The 20,464-nt window shown below is 41.1% G+C and overlaps 1 protein-coding gene and 2 long non-coding RNA genes across 3 annotated transcripts; 1 reads left to right on the top strand and 2 right to left on the bottom strand.

The window, feature by feature from the left end:
- The first annotated feature begins 2,935 nt into the window (after positions 1-2,935).
- On the top strand, positions 2,936-4,848 carry LOC130183853 (uncharacterized). The gene is made up of 3 exons (XR_008829892.1): positions 2,936-3,493; positions 4,111-4,215; positions 4,714-4,848. It is a non-coding gene; the product is annotated as an uncharacterized LOC130183853 (long non-coding RNA).
- On the bottom strand, positions 4,498-6,475 carry LOC130183845 (uncharacterized). Its single transcript, XR_008829885.1, has 3 exons — positions 6,318-6,475; positions 5,633-5,702; positions 4,498-5,537 (listed from the first exon to the last, which is right to left on the bottom strand). It is a non-coding gene; the product is annotated as an uncharacterized LOC130183845 (long non-coding RNA).
- A 10,787-nt stretch (positions 6,476-17,262) lies between these two features.
- On the bottom strand, positions 17,263-19,635 carry drd5a (dopamine receptor D5a). The gene has a single exon (XM_056387390.1). It carries the CDS (start codon positions 19,324-19,326, stop codon positions 17,944-17,946), a length of 1,383 nt encoding a protein of 460 aa, XP_056243365.1. The 5' UTR covers positions 19,327-19,635; the 3' UTR covers positions 17,263-17,943.
- Positions 19,636-20,464: the final 829 nt, after the last annotated feature.

Below are 20,464 nucleotides of genomic sequence, written 5' to 3'. Positions count from 1 at the left end.
GTGAGCCACAGGCCATTTAAGGATAAAAGAGAAAAAACTGACTGCTAAGCTCTGTCTCTCTTACTTACTCTTGCCTTTCTGTGATCAGCTTTTTGCAGGTAATGTGTGGCAGTTTTAGCACTCAACATTTTTAATTCTGCGCTCTGAAATGACGTCTCTCACTGATAGATTTTATCAGGAGAATTACTACATACTGAATGTGCTACTAGTCAACAGTGGTCTAGTTGTTTTTTTATGTAACCTGTAACCAGTGTTGGGGAGTAATGAAAGGAATGTTTTTTTTGTTGTTGTTTTGTTTTATCATTGCTTCTGAACTATAATTGAACCCCCTTTGACCAGCCCCATCCGCTGTGAAGTCATGCCCAGGCCTTTGCCCAGGCAATGCATTTGTCAGGCATTTCACACCACACATTTGACCTTTGTGTAGTGCATGTGCAAAAGCCAAGGACGGGCATTGCACAGTGATCGCACAGCTACAATGTCATCATGGATAAAACTCCCGAATTTCAGCATGAGGAAGAATCACCATGGCGTTACTTAGGCAGTACAAAACCAAAGCTGACATTCCCTGCACTTTCACATGAATAGTGGGGTATCTTATTTTTTTGGTTTATGTTATGTCCCATGAACAAATAGACACTTTTTGTAATAAACTCGGTTGAGTGGCAATTTCTCTGGCATGTGACTGTTTTGTATTCAATTTTGTATCACATGCACATTGTCAGTTTGAACTGCATTTTTATAAGTAGCTTTAGTTAACCAAACTAGTTTTCTCTCTAGGGTAGCTTTGCTATAGTTCAACCTCTTCCCTTGGTAGCTTCCAAAGAAATCCTTTAAAGTAGCTTCCCCCACACTGCCTGTAACCCCACAAACAAACTGATGTAGTTAGTTGAGGTGCTCCTTGGCCTTAGAAGTAACACTTTGTTACTGCATTACAATCAGCTGATCGGAGTATGTGTGTGCACGCCTGTTGCAAGCATCAGTTATATGTGATTATATATGTTAAACTATGGCAGGCAAATTATATTTAGTATTAATTTAATACTACAAATAATAAGTTACTACATTAATGGGAAAACAAGTCAAATATTGTCTTGACATTTGAGCAGTACCATCATCCATCGGCACAACCCTACTATCGTTATGATTTACTGGCCTCAAGTGAAGGTGTCCTGAGATTTTTAATATGACACCATTCCTACAGATGCACTTCAGTTTCTGCTCTGAATTTCTGATTGGATTTTTTTGAGCTACAAGATGGAGGAGCAGTCCACTGACTGAAATTTTAACAGCCCTTCATACTGATTAAATTCAGTATTTAATGGCCTTTCAAAGAACCATAAAACTGGCATAGTGAAGTGGAATTTTTAAACTAATATTTATCAACACCTTACTAATCAGTTCTTCAGTACATTCTCTTTGAGAAATAGATATGTGTTTGTTTCTGATGTTCAGAAAAGCTAATTATTTGCTCTTTCCTCCCCTTGATGGAAATACTCATTACATTTCCTTTCTTGTCATATATTATTGTGCTGTGGTAATATCAATAATACCATTTGTCTTGGCCAGCCATTAGGAATTATGGACAGGGGGACAAACTCATTAATATGCAATAATTGCATGCATTGCATATATTAGTAATACCAACAGGTTGCAATATCTTTACAAGGGCAGTGCAGCACAGTTTTTTATATATATATAAACATGCTAATGTTACTTAAATGTTAAGCTAACTAAAGTTTTATTTGCTGCCTAGCTCCTCACCTTTGCCACGTTCAGCTTCACCTGCCATACCTGGTGCTTTTTCAGTTTTTTGTTTTTTTGGACGTTTGGCCATTGCCTCTCTTTTCCTTTAACTTCCTTTCTCTCTCTTTACTCTGGCTTTTCTTTTAAGAGCTCCTGATTGTTGGTGACTCAACTTTTTGACTTGGCTAGTCAGTTCTCGGCACATATGTGTTCTACACATTTGATGTGCCAAGTGTTTCGACCTAATCATCATCAATAACATCAGATGACAAGTTGAAATGGAACTATATCGTCTGTGATATAAGTCAATAAGAAGCTTGTCGTACTTGATCCCATTTAAAGGTCAAACATAGATCTTTGCATGATCTCTGCATGCCCCCCCCCCCCCCCCCCCCAGCCCAAGGCCGGGGTCATCTGTACCCTTTGACCCCTCCTAACGACGTTTGTTAATTAAAACCATGTAACAGTTCTTTCAGATCTAATTTCCATCATGTCATCTTTTGACTTTTCCTGCTTATGACATATTCTTGTTTTATGTTTCCTTGAAACTGCCTGTTTTTCCTGTGGTTCTGAAAAAAAAGTGCTATTTTATAAATCTATCAACACCAAAAGCTTTACTTAAATCTCTAAATGGTTCCATTAATGATTTCAAGCAGAGCCAATTTGTCCTTTAATGGATTTTACGGAGATGGCTTTTTCACAGATAACCTGATGTGAACTCTGCTTAGACTCACTTTAGGGACCTGTGTCTATAAGGCTCATATATGAAACATAAATTGATGGGTCTGAATAAACAGCCCTGTATGGGGTCTGTTAATTCATTCCTTTTAATTAACTCAGACCGTTCAGTTAAATGTGTGATACCATTATATAAAAATACTAATTGGCAACAGGCCCCAGCCAGACTTTTTTTTTTTTTGTAAGGTGGAGGTCATAAGCCAAAATGGTTTGAAACCACTGGTTTAATCTTCAGTGATGCACTGTATTTTATATGTTTATCCGATAATTATTGTTTATGTATCTAAAAGCCTGTCAAAATCTAAAGTAGCTGTCAAATAATTGTATTTGATAAAAAGAACAAAATATTCCACTGAATGAAGTACAAGTACCGTTAAGTTGTCCTGTAATGGTTTAATTGTGATTTAAAGGGGACCTATTATGCAAAATGCACTTTTCCATGGTTTTCTATCGGTAGTATGTGTCCATGGCGTGTCTACGGACCCCCCAAACATGAGAAAAGTCCATACTCTCGTTCTTTTGCTTTCTCCACCTTTCAAGAAATGTGTGCTCAAACGAGCGGATTGGAGATTCGCCCCTGGTGACGTCAAGAAGGGCGATGCCCCTCCCCCCGGGTGGGTGACGCTCCCCGAGCTAGGTGTGTGTTCCGCCCTCTGAGTCCGTGTTGCAGACGGTATCGTTACTTCCCTCGCGAACACTGGCTTTCGGTAGAACAATGTCGAAGGTACAGCGAAACACAGTAGTTGCTTTGTTGTTGGCTGCACAAACCAACACAGGAGTCTTTTTTTTAATCCCTACGCCCGAGGATCTGAAGACCCAGTGGATTCATTTTATTTTTGATGGAAATGTTCCCGCTCCAACTCCGAAAGTGTTGTACGTGTGTGCTAACCATTTCACCTCGGACTGCTTTCTCAACCTGGGCCAGGACAACGCAGGATTTCCTACAAGTCTCAAGATAAAGCTTGGATCAGTACCGACTGTCTGTGACCCAACTTTGAACTTCGGAGCTGTAAGTTTTACCATTTTATGTTGCTTTACTGTTTGTTCACGAGAGCCTGTTGCGTGTGTTGTTAGCATGGCAGCTAACGTGGCTAACGTTTAGCGTCGTCGACGCGCAGCCGGGTATAGCGGGGTACAGATTGTATGTAATTCTTCTGCTTGGTATCGCCGTGTGACATTGATAAGAGCCACCCTGTTAAATGTATTATATTTTAAAGGCGTTTTAGCTGTCTGTAAAGTCAAGCCGGTAAAATTCGGACTAAAAATAGGCTTTGTACTGATTAGCGTAGGTGTCCGGGCTTGTTTATTAGTGCTGTGAAAGTTATTATTGAGAGTCATGCCTTATAACGGCCGTTTTAACGTTTATATCATGTTCACAGATACAGTGCCTGTAGGGAATATCTAGATAAGCGCAGAGTTAAGGGGATATGTCCAAGGGGATAGTCTATAATACACATTTTTTGCATCTTGCACATATAATGAGCTATTTGCAGCATTTACAAGCTATTGACAACCCAGTTTACACATAATTGAGAGCATCTGTTATCATTCTTGCACTGTTTGCAGCTGTTGCCATAACTACACATTTGAGGAGATGTTGGTGTAATCTCTGTTTCCTCTGTTCAGGCCATCTATACAGCTTCCTGCAACAGGGGATGTTGCATGCCAGACTGACCCACTGTAGGCACACAGTTATCCTTGAAGATCTTCAGCGTCACATCAGAAGTACAGGTCTGTAGCCATCTGAAGTGCATCTACTTTTGATAAACCTAACAGTCATTTATCAGTCTTGGAATAATGTGCAGGTAAATGAAGCTGTGGTTACTTAGAACTTGTGAGAGTGTGTAGGCTAAGGTTTCTGTCATCATCTGTCGCCTGGCTGCCATGTCCTACAATGAAAATGCTGACCGACCACAAGCCCAAACAAAAGAAGGAGAACCACTGTTCAAGGTCCAATTTCCAAAAGCCATGAAGGGAGAATGCAGAGCTACACCAGTTAAGACTGAGGCGACATTCTATAAGTGTTATATTATTTTATTTTTCAACCAAAAAATGTTTTGTACACATTGTATTAAATATTGCACATATAATGTTATGACAGTTCCATCAATAACAAAATACAGTAAAGAAAATGTCAGGAGGTATTTAGAAACAGAGTCAGTCATTGTTTTGTAAAAAAAAAAAAAAAGTGAAAAATGTAAAAAAAATCTTTTGTGTTTTATCAAACAGGGAATGTGGTGGACCTCATATTTGAAAAAGTCTTTGTGACCTGGGACCATACACAGAAGCTGCTTTGGCCATCCCCATCCCAGAGGACCTCACTGCACAGTTCGAGCGGCCTGAGAAGGAGGAGGTCATATCCAGCTCTGTGTCCCGGTTCTATCATGGGCCAGTCTAAAACCCACATACCGGCCTGTGGCGTCAGGAAACACGGCATGGATGCGTAGGACCACGCAGGCTGGAATGACGACCCAGATTCTGCAACCAAGGAAGCACCAGCTCACAAAGCTCCTATAGGCTAGATACCTGTACTGACTAAAACAACTGGACAGGGCATTTAGTCTTGCAAACATATATCTATGTTGTGTCTCACAATTTTTTATATGGATCCAGTGAATCCTACAGTTTTTTCATCATCACTGATTATAACTGCCTCATTTGATGTAAATAAATGCTTGATTGTTACTAAAGAAATGACTCCTCTGAATTCATATATTATATGCACACTATCTGCTGATAGAAGAACTTTACAAATCAAAGAGCAGCTAAACTAATTTATTTGAGGGTGTGTTACTCTATTTGTGGTGTGTTATTACCATTGTAAAATTATGTGCACTGAAGTAAAACAAGACTGTCTAACATCTTTTATTTAGATTGAAACTATGTTTTAACAAAGAAGCAAAACGTACTGGTGTATTCCTCTCAACCGTAAAGGACCATAGTCAGTGCTGTACATGTTGCAGGCAGAACACATTGAGGCAGAGCGGCTCCAACCCAGGACGGTCTACCATACATGGTAAATCTTCCTCGATCTCCCATAGCCATCTGGTAACCTACAGTGAATTGCAAATGGTAAATTCTATGGTTGATTATAAATGTAATGTAATCAAAACAAATTAGTGATTAGTTTGTCCAGTGAGAATGCTACCTGTGGTATCTCCTAGCAGCAGATGTTCTCAGCTTCTGTGGGCATGGTTGCACAGTTTCCACAGGAGCACCTGTCCAAGATATAGAGAAAAATGGTAACATTCACCAAAATATAAAGCTTGTGAAATTCAAACACTGACAGACAGTGGAGCTAAGGTGGGTAAGAAGTAAGCTTGGCTACATATCAAGTGCATATAACAGAGGTAATTTATAACATGTCACTTATTGCATATAATGTGGAGCTTGACAACAGTGTAGTGTAGAAAACTGCACAGTTTAGTCTTTGACTAAAGATTACTGTTGCTGTCAGACATGTTTATGCTGATTTACAGCTTTCATTGTAATACACAAAATAAATTTACTTTTTGCATCTCTGCTCAAAACATGGAGAAAAATTATTTACTTTGTCAGCATCTATTAAAATATCTGACTAGTACTGACATTGAACACCTGTAGCAGTCCACATACAACAAACATTTTCAGACTGTAAAAGTATATCTATGGAGGCATGACAGATAACTACATTACACAATTCACAATAGTGCTTATTTACCAAAAGAGCTCCCAGTAATGACGAGACAGTAACAGTTAGCATTAGCTACCTAGCTACATGTTAGTAACTGTGTGCCAGCTCTCATCAACAAACTGAAAATGTAAAGTCAAAATACACAAAATTGGTTACCAACCATTCAGAAACGTCCTGCTGCAGTTGTAGAGTTTGAACTTCTTCAGCAGCCTCTCCCTCTGGCTCAGATTCTGGATAAAAGTTGTGTGGTTGAACCAAATCGCTACCGACGCCAGGTTGCCGGTCACGGTCACCGTAAACATTAGAGCACGGTGCCAGAAGCCTGAACGGCATCCCCTTCCGGAGAGGGGCGTGGTCAGGCACAGCTCATTGCATTTAAAGCTACAGACACAGAAACAGCCTGTTCTGAACAGGGCTCAAAAAGAGGGGTTTACAGGCATGCTGAAATATAGGATCGGAGTGGATTTTTTAGCAAAAAGCTTCAAATACATGCTTTGGGGACCTCTGAGACTTATTCAAACTTGTTGAAAAGGAGCATAATATGTCCCCTTTAAACATATAAAAACAAGTATTTATTCAGGGTACTTGAGGGTAGAGGAAACAAGCAACGAATACAACACTTGAATACTATCACCATTCAAATTGGAACGGTAAATGGGTTAGCGTGCAGTTGCCCATTTACACATCCCGCAGGCATTCATTGACGTTCATTTTGAGTCGTATTCCTGGCCACCTGGTTAATGTAAATCCAATATTCACAATTCATTTGCTCTGTCTTGGTCTGAAATCTGGCTCTGATAAATGATTTGCTGTGTTCACCATCTAGCCGCCAACGTTCTCTGTCTGTTGTTTGGCCCTGGGCAGCTAGTGTACAGTGGGTTTTGAGATAATCTTGAAAACCAACAGCGTGTCGCTGCTATGAGAGCGGAGAGGGTGAACCAGAACAGTAAAAAACTAAAACAGTGAGCTAAAAGAAGCTATAACGCTCCACAGAGTTGAACAGCTGAGTTCATCACTATGAGCTATCCCTTTCACATTACGCATAAATTGATTGTTAATTGTTATCACACAAATATTGATTATAGGTGCTTTAAGCGCCGGAGTAAATGTACTCAGTGATATATTCCAACAGTACTCATATGGTTGTTAAATGTCCCTCAGGGACACCGTGAAGGTTCTCTGATGAACCACCTGAAACTGGTTCTACATTTCAAAGCATTTTATTATTACAGTGAAATAAGCAACAATTATATGCATATACTGCTTTGGTGACCTGACCTGAAGCCAGTAGCAGGAGAGCACCACAGCCAGAGATTCTGATTAAGCTGCTGCACTGAATACAGTCTGCCTTCTGCCTGACCTTACATATTTCTCAATCACCACTTTGTTATCTCTGAACAAACACAGACATAGATATATTTCCCTTACCACTCAGACACACACACACACACACACACACACACACACACACACACACACACACACACACAAATATCCACTGCTGTGTCAGTTGACAGCGCTTGCAATTTGATTCCTTGGTTTCAGAAGGCAAGAAAGCACTAGTAACTACCCACCTACGAGTCACTGATAAAACGTGGCCATGTCGTCACAGGTCAGCACTAAGAGGGACAGCACATCACCACAGATTCAGTTACACCACCGCTACTCTCCATCCACTCCCACACCCTGCTCCTACTTCAAATGGTGTCTGAAGGAGGCCCCTGCTTATTTTTTTTTTTATGATTCTCCAAAAAATTATTCCCCATCAGGCATTTAATTTGTTCTCTGGCTTCAGGACCACATGAATTATTTATACTTAACACTGTTTCATAAAAAATACAGTACAGGCTACTTTTTTTTTTTTAATTTTTTTTTTTACGTGCTATCTTTCTCGTATCCTTGGAGGTATTGCAATGATTTTCAGAACCGCTTTCTCTGATTTTGACGCATGCATATATGGTGGAAGGACTGCACATTTGTTGGTGCCTTCTACCTCCAGAGAACAGCTTTAATTATTCTATTTGCAGATAAATAAAGAGGGTATACTGTATGTGTCCACCAGCAGATTATCCTGCACTCATGAGGATCATGTGAAGCTTTTGTTAGACAATTAACACATTCCACATTACTAAAAAAATTGTTGGCTGCTCGATGATATTACATTCTATGTCTCCCCTTTCAAAATTAACAAACAATTGGGTGATCACATAATCTAATATAATGCCATCAGGAAATGTTGCATGGTTTGTCAGCGGATTGGTAGTAATTATCCAATCACTATGGGCAGCAGGGGAGACAGGATATAATGTGATTATTAACCTCCCACATCTGTACACTGCATGCTCAGGTATGTTGGTAGCTCATACAACAATGACGTCATCAGTAGTGGTCATGTGGGACTGAATGGTAATTAACAGCAGGAAAATATCTCGGATTATAATTGCATGCATGCAGACGGCATAAACTGCAGACTAATCAGCCTCTTGATTAGAATGCAGATCTGAACAATCAGTGCCTGAATGGAGTTTGGAGAAGATGATAATGGAGGTTTTTGACTTGATAGCTGATCCTGTATCCTCTCCGTCTATCTCTGGAGGATGAGCTTCGATGTGTTTATGCCGTTGTGATTCTGTGTGATCGTTCTGGAGCAGCTGTGCAGCTGAGGTCCAGCACACAAAGTGCGGGCTCAGTTATCTCACAGACAGGGGAATGAAGGCAACATGAATAGCGGCATCTGTTCACCTCATCTCAGGGTCTGAACCAGGAGTTATGAGTCTTCTTCTGAAGAAATTTGTGAGGTTCTTTGTTATCATCACTGCTTGACAAAAGCTTGACAATCCAATTGAAGCATGTTGTATTGAATACGCAGCTAATGCCCTGTGATGAATTCAGTACATCCAACAGTGTTGATAGTATCGTAGACAACCTGTTTCTGTGGAGAGCGATAATACAGGGCGAAAACCAATGTGTGCTTGATTGTGAACATCTCAGCTGGATATGTTGGTTCATGGAAGTATGATTGGAAATTCAGAGATTCATAGTCAATTTCCAACTCTGAGTGAAATCATTTCTATTTGAGGCCATCGACCGGATATTGTTGAGAACCCATGCTGGGCAGAACCCATACAGTATGAAAGATTAATGAAGGTTACCATGGTACTGTATTTGTCCCAGTATCTCGTATAATAAGCCATAAACTAATAATAAACAGTCTCAGTAGTAATATCAAGTGTATGAGAAAGTATTGTAGTGCTATGTAAAGTTCAAATTCACTCCGTTATGCAAGAAGTAAATTTAATGAGGATTTCATCTCAGTCTAATCTCGAAATCCCAAAAAACATTATTGTATCAGATGATAAATATCAAGCTGACATTAATCACTTGAGCCATTGAAAGATCTGTGAGGACACTGCCCTATTTTATGCAGTTTTATACAGTTTACACAACTTGAACTTCACCACACTTCAGTGCAGCAGCATTCATTAAGACTATTATTTAAACTTCAATCATTGATCAGGTCAAATGTCTATTCAAATGTAAGCCTTCAACTTTTTACTCCTCGACTTCATTCTGAGAGGAAAAGACAGATGGTCTTTGCAGGCACTAAACAGCATAACAAACAGAGGGTGGACTGTTGTGCTGGGTGGAAAATATTGACGTTAATATGGACTGAATCCTTTTTGGCACAAGCAGAGTTCGGCTTATTAGGTGTAACAGTGGGATTTGTCTTTCACTCTTTTGTCACTGAAAATATCTGCACATAGATCTACAGAGGAGAGGTGAGTGCTTCTCTTAAAGAAGCAGCAGAATTCATGTTTTATCCATGAGGAAAACATGCTGAATGACTTCGGCCAATGTCGTCATGGGATTGTCAGAAATAAAGCTAAAAACTGCATGACAAGTTAATGGACAAATTAGCACAGAACTTGATCTGAAGTGAGACATTTCTCTTCTACTGTATGCACTCAGTTGAATTAGTGTAAACAAATTCAAACTAACATATAATTTGCCAGAATCCATCAGAATAAGTGGCTTAGCCTAATGCTAACTTTGCTGTAAAGCTGATGTTTTATTGCCTCTACTGCTCACAAATGTAAAGCATTTATGGTGTTGAATCCAAAGTGTTTGATGTCGTGATGTCTGTTCAGCACGGCCTGCTAGTTTTTGTGTTTGCAATTTTGTTTTAGCAAAGAACACAACAATAGCCTAGTTTATGAATGCAGTGGACAAGATGGACAGTGCATTTCTGTTGCGCTTATACACAGAGAATTCTAACACATCATAACCGATCATCTTTAAATATTTGAATTTAGAATAACAAGTGACAGACAGAGGACATTTTTTTAGGACTAGAGTGCAACACATGGAAACGGTAGCCTGTTAACCAAAAAGTTTTATCTATAAAAACATTTAAAAGAACTGTAATTGATATTGTTGTTATTGTTATATTTTAAAAATAAACACAAATTGACCACAATCTATGTTTTCTCTCTGCAGAGCTCTTCTTCATGTACAGGTCTCTAATGCTTAGGAAAGTACATAAGAAAATATGTACAAGAGGTTAGCTGCACTCAGAAATGTTGCTACAGAATGCTTGACTGAATGAATATGGCTGAAGTAAAAAATCCCAAGCAATTTGTTAGCTAAAATTAATCTCAGAGGCAAGTCTAATTTATTAACTGCGGCCAAGCATATAATCAACCTGGAAACAGCCATATTGTTACAAAATCAGTTTCCTCCACACACTCAGTAGAGCAGCTCTCAGTTTGGTCTCTTCAAAGCAACAAAGTCTCAGTCCTGCGCCAATAAATAAACTCCGTCCATCATCACAGAGGGAAATCAAACCGCTGAGAGACAATGACTCCAACAGGCGTGCTCTGATTTTAATGATAATGAATCATGTGCTTCATGGCACAAATTGCTGCCATATTTGTGATCGTCTAGTTTCAGGAATGTTACAATCATGTTTGTGTGCCGTTATCCTGAACGGGATGACCTGTCTGACAGGGAGTGTGGGGTCGTTTCCTTTGAGAAGATGGTTGCCGACCTCACACCTGGATAGACACATGAGTCGGGGTGATCTTTTTCTTTGAAGTCCTCCAGGATACAGCCAAGTAAGGATATATGTTTTTTTATGTTTAATAATAGTGTTTATAATAGTATCCTCAATGCTCCCCAGATTGTATGATTTACAAAGCATTTCATCATGGTAGAGACATTTATTCGATAAATAACCAGTTCAAACAAAAGAATCAAATTAACAGAGATATGACCTCGTCATATGAACTCTAATTTCCTGCAGAGCAGCAATCCGTTATCACTGTCTGTTAGACGACAGTGAGGAAACGCTGAGGAATGCTGAGTCACCGAGCAAAAGATCCCAGATGATTGATTTATCTCCACCGGAAGTGTTAAGTTGATGACCTATAGCTCTTTACAGGTATTCAGACTGGGTGTATGATTGCCTTCTCTTCAGAACTTTCATTGGTGAGCAGGGAGCATTGTGTACCTTATACAGTAAATGTTTTCATCTTTCCCATAAAACTCTTGCCTCATTGCCTTTGCTCTCATATGGAGTCTGTGTGGGTAATGCACCCAGCAGTCCTGCAGATGCAACAAGACCTGGATGAGCAATTTTCAACCCCGGGTAACTGTATGATTACCTTTAAACTGACATAATAGAAATGATCAGAAAATAAAGAAATACAATGAAAACAAAAGAAGAATTTTTTGTGGTAGATTCAGAAGCACTTTGTATTAATCATGTTTTCTTTACGTATCTCTTGTAATTTTGACTTTGTATCACATTATTTCCTGCTGAGCATCTCATAATAAGAACTTGGCATCTCATAATTACAAGAAAACTATCTAACAGCTTTGAGATCTGTATCTCATATTTGTGAAAATGCCAAAGTTGTAATACACCACACCTGTGGACGCTAGGTCCTAGCTTTGCTATGCAGTCTTGTGATATTCTGCCTATAGGGGGTGCTGTATGCAAAAAGTTTATATCTCATAATCTGCTGCATATGTGTGAAATTCAGTCTGCACCATCAAAGGTCATTCCTAAATCCATGCATGAAATTTGGTAATGACTGATTACCGTGGGCTTAACATAAAAAAAAATGTGACAAAGGTTTACCATCTGCAACCAATGGTCAATTCAGAAGTTGGTAGATGTCAAGTCTTTCAAACAGTGTTCGGATCGGTGAAACAACGAGCTGACAATAATATCTATCATCGTGCTGTAATTTGAACTTAATGCACAACGTTTTCCTTTCTTGTTTTTTTTCCACACCAACATTTTGACTGTTGTGTTTTAAGGTTAAACAGGTTAAAAATACCCCTGTTTTGCAAATGTGATGTCATTGCCTCAACAAGATGTGTGCAGCCCATGTTTCCCCAGTGGCACAGTCAGTAAATCACCTTCTCTGAGGATACTGATGTCAGGGGTTGGAAACCACTTACTTGGGCAACAATCTAGCAACTCATGCATATGGTATCCAAATGCTTGTGAGCTGCTGGACCCTGATAATTGCTGCTTGTGGCTATCTCACAATCTGCATATATGATTAGGCTAATACCACATTTGAAATTAAGAGATATGAAAATATGAGAAAAACTATGTGGAGATTTAAATTCCTTGCTCGTGGGAGTGTGCTTCCCCAGTTAGATACAGCCGAGTAGATAAGTTTCATACTGCTTTGTACACATGCACATTTTCTCTGCACTTTTAAAAAACTCTTAGGGAAAAGAAGAGAAAATGAGAAAAGTACTCTAACAAAGAGAAAAAGTAGACATTCAAAACATTGTCTCTGTGTATTTGTACATCTTATATCAGCGGAACAGATCAGAAGGTTTTGCTCTTCCTGCCTGTGAGTGTGTGCATGCCACTGGGCTAATATACACAGTGGACCAGTGGCCTTTCGGGAAAGAGACACCAGTCTTTCTGTCCATTCAAGCTCACTGAAAGTAACTCAAAACCACAGGCTGCGTCAGAGATAGGAAACGGATGAGATGGCAGCGAGAGGTGAAAGAAAGAGTTTCAAAAAGCAAAACATTTGATCTTCAAAGCTGAACTGTTCTCACACTGAAGTCTCTCCTTTAACGATGCAAGTCTTAAGAATGGAGCCTCAGTGAGACCGTTTCTTGTCATGAGAATAAAACATCCAATCATTAAAATTTAGACGTAATTGAAAGAAGAGCCGCTGTGTAAAGTGGAACATGGAAGTGTAGGTGTGTGATGAGGGGAGGGCAGAATAGGTGGCAAGATACGAATATTTTTGAGCTGGGTCAGTCATGGACTATCTGATAAAGCAGGTCAAGCTCAATACTCTAATTAAAGGGGTTCATTTACTTAACACTCGTGACGCTACAATAAGGTCAAAGTGGTGTCACCCACCATGTTCACCCTGCTCCTCTGAGAGCTGAAGGAAAGATGAGGCGAAGCAGCCTCTGTAATTTTCCCTCGATGACAGAAATCATTGGAAGATAAAGGAGGAAGGAAAAACATGCCGAGACCTGAGAGAGAAGAGAAGTGTGTGTGTGTGTGTGTGTGTGTGTGTGTGTGTGTGTGTGTGTGTGTGTGTGTGTGTGTGTGTGTGTGTGTGTGTGTGTGTGTGTGTGTGGTGTGTGTGTGTGTGTGTGGTGTGTGTGTGTGTGTGTGTGTGTGTGTGTGTGTGTGTGTACTGTATAACAGAGTGAAGAGACAGAGAGAAGAGATTCGGAACAAATCTCTTCTAACAGTAGTGCATCTATGTGTTTAAATGTGTGTTGTATGTGTGTGCATGCGTGTGTGCGCGTGTGTGTGTTGTGTGCGGGAGGAAAGAGAGTGATTTTGATGAATGTGTCCTGACGGATGGTGTAACCCCCCCTAAGCCTGCCTCCACTTCCTCTCCAGCCCTCCTGTCATGGCTGGATATCGAGGTCAAACCACCTTTCATATCTGTTCCACACTGCAAGGACACAATACAGAGAACAAGTAAACACCTCTTCCCCTGGGAGTGCTGCTGTTTTCTTATTTCTTTCTCATTTCGTCTATGATTACAAGAAAAGAAAAATATAAGAATTGCCTTAGTGCATGATTATATCCTTTAAAATTGCGAAAAAGAAAAACATTTTGTATCATTGTTTAACTTACATTAGCAGCAGCTACATGCAGAAGTTATGGCCTTTCAGATTTGATATTATACCGTCCAAATGAGGCCAACTTTTTTAAAATGCAGTGTCAAAGTGCTTCCTGTCTTCAAGCTGGATAAAAATTGCACCAGTGGCATCTGTGATCTCGAGTTTAATCACAGTCTGGCGAGTTGTCGTTGAGATATCACCTACACTTCAGGTCAGACAGACACAACCTGATCCACAGTTGGGTCCCCTCCCGTCCTCTCCCAATTTTTCATCTCACCGGGGGAAACACTGATCAGCAGCAGGGCGGAGGTGGGAGGTGAACGACACGGAAGCACAGCCTCAGAGCCTCAGTTAACAGGCTTTCGTCTTGATGTCATTTAATCTAATTTCCTCGGCAGCTGTGCGACTTTCACCTCTGACGAGGGAAAATAACAGATTTTCTTAATTTTTGGAAGAATATGTTAAAGCCAGCTACATGTCTAGAATATATTCCCTTGCCCAACTGTAAAGTCTGAGTTATGTGATAAGTAAGGTTTCATACATATTTTCAGCATTTTAAATATAAATTTAATAGTGTCAAATATGGTTTGAACTGCTTTCTGTAAAAACTGTACAGGATTCTTTGTGTTCATAAACTGATGGTGGGAAGTAACTTAACACATTTACTCAAATAGTGTGCAATTTTTGAGGTAGTTGTACTTTACGTGAATATTTCCGTTTCATGCCACTTTAAACTTCTACTCCACTACATTTCACTTTTTACCCCCCCATACTGAACTGTCAGCTATATATAATATTATATTACCATTTCCATTTCACCCCAGTTTATACAGTACTTCTACTGCATGACATCTCAGAGGCAAATATCATACTTTTTACTTTTTACTTTTTACATTTGATGGATCCACAGTAAAACACCACAACAGTATTGATGCTTATACACTAATGCACTTCGACTTTGATAGTTTAAGAACATTTTGCCGATGATTCTTCTGTACTTTTAATTAAGTCGTAGTCGAATGCAGGACTTCTACTTGTACAGGAATATTTTTTTACATTGTTGTATATGTACTTTTCATTAAAGGCGCTACTTCTTCCACCACTGCCTGTGTGTGTCAGATAAATGACAGTAAACAGAACATCAGGTATTTAATGGTTTAACACGAAAACTTGGCTTCAGAGAAAGTTTTAGGAAATACTAATTGAGCTATATTGTTGAAGATTAATTATCTTGTTTTTCACGCTGTACATGAACATATTCGGGTAAATGGCTTCCTCATGGTATGCAGATATAATGTAGATGCTTGTGGCGTCTGAAATAATTGGGACAGACTTTTTATCTTTATTTTGTCTATAGTGCTGCAATATGCATTTCTTTTCTCTCTGGCACGAGGTGAATTATTTATCCTGACCCCTTCTCATATTGGCTTAAATAAGACATTTCACTCATTTTGGTGAGATGACCTCTTAAAAGTAAAAACTATTTCAGCCTGAGGGGGAAGTAGCCTGCATCAAGAATTAAAGTTAATTTTAGGCAAGTGGTACGGTTACAACCTGTGGTTGGATCACATCAGTTGAGATTTGTTTACTTATTTAGATATTTATTCATTTATTCACGTGTGAAAAGCTGCACGTTTTGTCTGTTAACTCACATGTGCCAAGACCTGTAAAGGAGAGCAACACAGGGGATTTGCACTCAGTGCGTTTTGGGTTGTTTTTTGGCAGAAAAGGCTGAATTGACAGATGCCATTGGCAGTTCAACAAAGTGTTGTTACTGAGGTATTGTGTTTGCTCTAGGTACTGGTGTAAGCGGATGGCTATATGAAGTAATAATAATACTGATTAAATAATGGTCATAAAAGAATAGACACTGTGGTGAAGGGCAGAGCAGCTTCTTCAGGGTGTATTTGCCTCCATGTTTGCTCTTCTTTTTATTACTTTACATGCATGTACAACAAACCTCTCTGCCTCTGCCAGAGGAAATATATCAGCTGTCTGAACCTCTGGAACCCAGGTCTGACTTCCGATGTGTCCCCGAGGAGCATCAGCCTATAAGATGCACACCACGTAACCGCAGAGTCCCCAGTTTGAGTCCGCTGGGGACCACTGTTGCATGTCATCCCTCGCTCTCTTTTCCAATATTTCCTGTCACTCTCTGCTGTCAGTCTGTCCAAAGACGGCAAAATGCCCCCAAAAAATGAATCTTTAAGAAGAGCGAGTCAGAGGTGGACATGCATGAGAGCAAACTCACTGCTGAGTGCGGGTGAAATGAAAAGGAAAATAAAGGTGAAAATCCTCCAACCCTGACAGGTTTGTTCATTTGTGAGACCTATGACGTCACCTTCAGGAAGATACCAGAGCGCTCTGTTCCTCTCTGCATGACAGCATTTTATTAGACAAATGATGACACACTTCACTGTTTGAAGGACAGTAGTATACATTCAGATCAGGTCATCTGTACAGTACAAAGATAAGAGAGATGTGGGAGAGGTGATGTATGACATCCAGTTGTGTTGGCCCAGTGGCCTCACGTGTGTAGGCTTTCAGTAGCAATGATTCCCCTGGTTGACAAAACGCTGCAGCCTTATTGTGTTGGAGTTATTGATGAGCTCCTTGAAATCTTTGGTCATTTAGCACAGTCTTTATTCTTTTCTTTTTTTTTTTTTTGTTGACTGTGGTTGATAAAGCAGAACCATTCTGTAGTTTTGGCCTCAACAAGAAATGAACAATCACAGAAAAGAGCAACCGATTTGAGCCTTAAAATGACTCTGCTGATTCTAGTCAAAATTATTTGATTTGGATTAGTGATGCCAGTATGAAGAGGCTCACTTTAATGTGTTAATAACATTAGATTTTGTGCTTTTTTACACCATGGTTTGCTCCATCAAAGCCTCCGGCCATCTGAGCCTGGGTCAAACTGCTTAATAGTCCATGTGGTGCAGAGCAGGTGTGCTGGAGGAGTCACTGGGGTGAGTACAGTGGGTAAACACTTTATTTAATACTGCATTTGGCATCATGTAACTTAAGCTCCAAACGTCACATTCCTTTCTAGTCTCAAAACTTTTCTTTGAATAAGCTATAAGGCGCTGAAATGACTGCATTTGAGTAGAACCATCTTGATTGCACTGTCTGTAAGGCTGCCCTCAGGTGTCAGACTCAGTGGAAAGGCGGGCACTGGATACACATGAGGTTATTGAGCAGCAAATGTTTCCTTCATGAATCCTCAGAGAGTCTTTACAAACTTGTTCCCCCTTAAGTGGATGGACATGAGACATGGATGCTCTGAGTAAAGCCTTCCAGTAAACAACAGCTTCAACAACACTGAACCTTTGAACAAATGATCACAGACTTCACTTGTCATGTAAATAAACACCTACACATCACCTTTTTTTTCAGAACAGGACAACAACATCACATCTCATATATGACAAAAAAGCTGAGGCAGGGTGGGCTGGTTGCTACAGAGACACGCCCCCTGCTGAAGTGTCCATGAGCAAGTCACTAGATCCCTCACCAGGCAAGGGGCGCTGCTCAGTAGATCAGAGGACCCCGACCTGTGGGCTCCCTGTGGAGAGGAGCGTCTGGGGGAATGGGGCTGAATGAACGATGACATTATTATCAATACATCCAATTACGCACGGGGAGACACAAAGTTGGAGTCAGTGTAATCCATTGGGTGTGAATGGTGACATCCTGTCAAGGCTGATATCTGCCTCGCAGTCATCCAAGTCACAAACCGAATCGGTGGCGTTTTCATTGTTGTGAGAGAACTGTGAAATCCTGTCAAAAGTCTCTTCGTGCTCAATACATTCAACCACGTTGGGGATCATGTTGACGTAGGCGTTCGCGATTTCCTTGTGGATGAGGGTATCTTGGTTATATGAGACCAGCTCGTTGCTGATGTTAACAGTTTCCACCGGTGTGTTGGAGCAGAAATAGCGACAGCCAAGGAGGCTGGCGAAGGCCTTCCTGAACTCGGCGTTGAAGGCGTAAATAATGGGGTTTAGGGAGGAGTTGGTCCAGCCGAACCACACGAAGACGTCGAACGTCGTCTCGCTGACGCACGGTAGACCCGCGTCCCGGTCTGTGGCGGGCCTGTCGCAGAACGGGACCATGCAGTTTAGGATGAAGAAAGGTAACCAGCAACACACAAAGACACCCATTATCACCGACAGAGTTTTGAACACTTTGGTTTCCCGTTTGATCGACGTTTTCAAGGTGTTGTGGTGTTGGCACTCTATTCTGTTGGTCCTGCAGCTTTGCGCGTGCTCTGCCGCTCTCTCCAGGGAGGCGATTCTTCTAATTTGTATTTGTGCAATCCGGTATATGCGGGTGTAAGTCACAATCATAATTGCCACGGGTATATAGAAACTTATCAAAGAGGAGGATATAGCATACTCTCTGCTCAGGCTGGAGTCGCAGTTTTCCTCCATCTGTCGACTTGCGGAAGAGTTGTGCGCCCCAGCAATGTCATCTCCGCTGGCTTTGTGCCAGTTTAGCTGGACCGGTATGAATGAAATGAGCACAGACAACGTCCAAGTGATGCTTATCATAACAAAGGCAACTCGCTGGGTCATTTTCCTCTCGTAGCGGAAGGGGCTCGAGATGGCCCAGTATCTATCCACGCTGATGATGCAGAGGTTGAGAATGGATGCAGTGGAGCACATAATGTCAAAAGCGACCCAGACGTTACAGAAAGTGCCAAACGGCCAATACCCCGCCACCTCTGCTACAGCTTTCCATGGCATCACCAAGATGGCCACGAATAAATCCGATAAAGCTAGGGAGACGATGAAAATGTTGGTGACTTTGGTCCGCAGGTGCCGAAAGCGCAGCACCGCGGAGCAAACTAGGATGTTCCCCAGGAGGGTCCATAGGATGAGCAGGGACAGCAGACAGCCCGTCACTGTGCGCACCACCATATCCTTCCTCCCGCCGCTTGTTGCCTCTGTTTCGGTGCTGTTCCACATGATCTCTCCAAGGGGTGCCGGCACAGAGTCAATCCCCTGCACCGATGAGAGATACTTGGCTGGGTTCTCCATGTGGCTGTTCAAGTAAAACTGCAGTCCATTGCTCCGTGCGCGGGGACGGGCGCAGTTATCAGCCACTCACTGCATAGTCCCCATTGACCCGCTCGGTACCCAGCCTGATGTGAAGTGCAAAACAGACGGGAGGAGAGAAGCGAGCGCTTTAAAACAGAGCCGAGCGATGTACCAGGTGCGCTGAGGGGCTGAAACGCAGCAGGCAGTGGCGAGCGCATGTTGCAGCCTGGCCGGTCCGGTAGTCTGACCTGGCAACGTCTGTGAATCTCTCAGTCCAAGATATCCTGAGCGCGGTGTGGGTGAGGAGGGAGTCCCTACAGCATAACACGCACTAACCTACCCAGGGCTGGGCGCATACTCCCTCACGCCTCCTTTATGCGTTGTGTTACGCACAACAGTGCACTGTTGGAGGATAGGGGTGTGAGGAAGCCCTGAACATTTTTGAAGATTTTTTTGTTGGTGGAAACTCCAAATAGCGTAATTAAAAACTCCAATTCAGAGCTTTCTTCCAATTGTGGATTGTCTATCCTCTGGTGCGCATCACACAATACTGCAGTGACAATATGATGTGCAGGATTAAATTGTATGTGGACTATATGAAAAACATTTATCAACAGCCACTTCCTGTATTTAAAATATAATTAATGTATTGTATTCAGGTTGCAGACACAACCAGCCAGTTCACATATAGGCATATAATCAAGTGGAGGTATTGTAATTGTCAATGGAAATGACCCTCACATGCAGCCTAGAGCTGTCCATGGTGCTGAAACAGCAGACAGCCCGGAGCATACTGCATGCATTATCTATCTATCTATCTATCTATCTATCTATCTATCTATCTATCTATCTATCTATCTATCTATCTATCTATCTAATCTCAAAAACATAGGATCATAATGCTATTTTACTGCCTTCAAGCATGACTGAGCACGAATTTCATACTTTTATTACTTGCACCACAATCCGTCACACTCCCCCAGCTCAACTATAGGACTCTAGTGCAATTTACAGTATAATTTTGTTGCGTGGCCATAATGAAAACTGGGTCTTCTCTAATCTTTTTCAGGGTCTCACTGAACATTGGTGGTTATTTGCCCTCTGACGACCGCCGACTGGAGGTCAGAGCTCGCCCACC

Source organism: Seriola aureovittata, chromosome 2 (assembly GCF_021018895.1).
Source record: "Seriola aureovittata isolate HTS-2021-v1 ecotype China chromosome 2, ASM2101889v1, whole genome shotgun sequence".
Classification (NCBI taxonomy): Eukaryota; Metazoa; Chordata; class Actinopteri; order Carangiformes; family Carangidae; genus Seriola; species Seriola aureovittata.
Note: the sequence above shows the minus strand (reverse complement) of the source record. Positions and strands in the feature narration are given on the sequence as shown.

Excerpts from the sequence above, each read along its gene's own strand:
- drd5a (XM_056387390.1), bottom strand. The coding sequence starts at position 19,326 with ATGGAGAACCCAGCCAAGTATCTCTCATCGGTGCAGGGGATTGACTCT.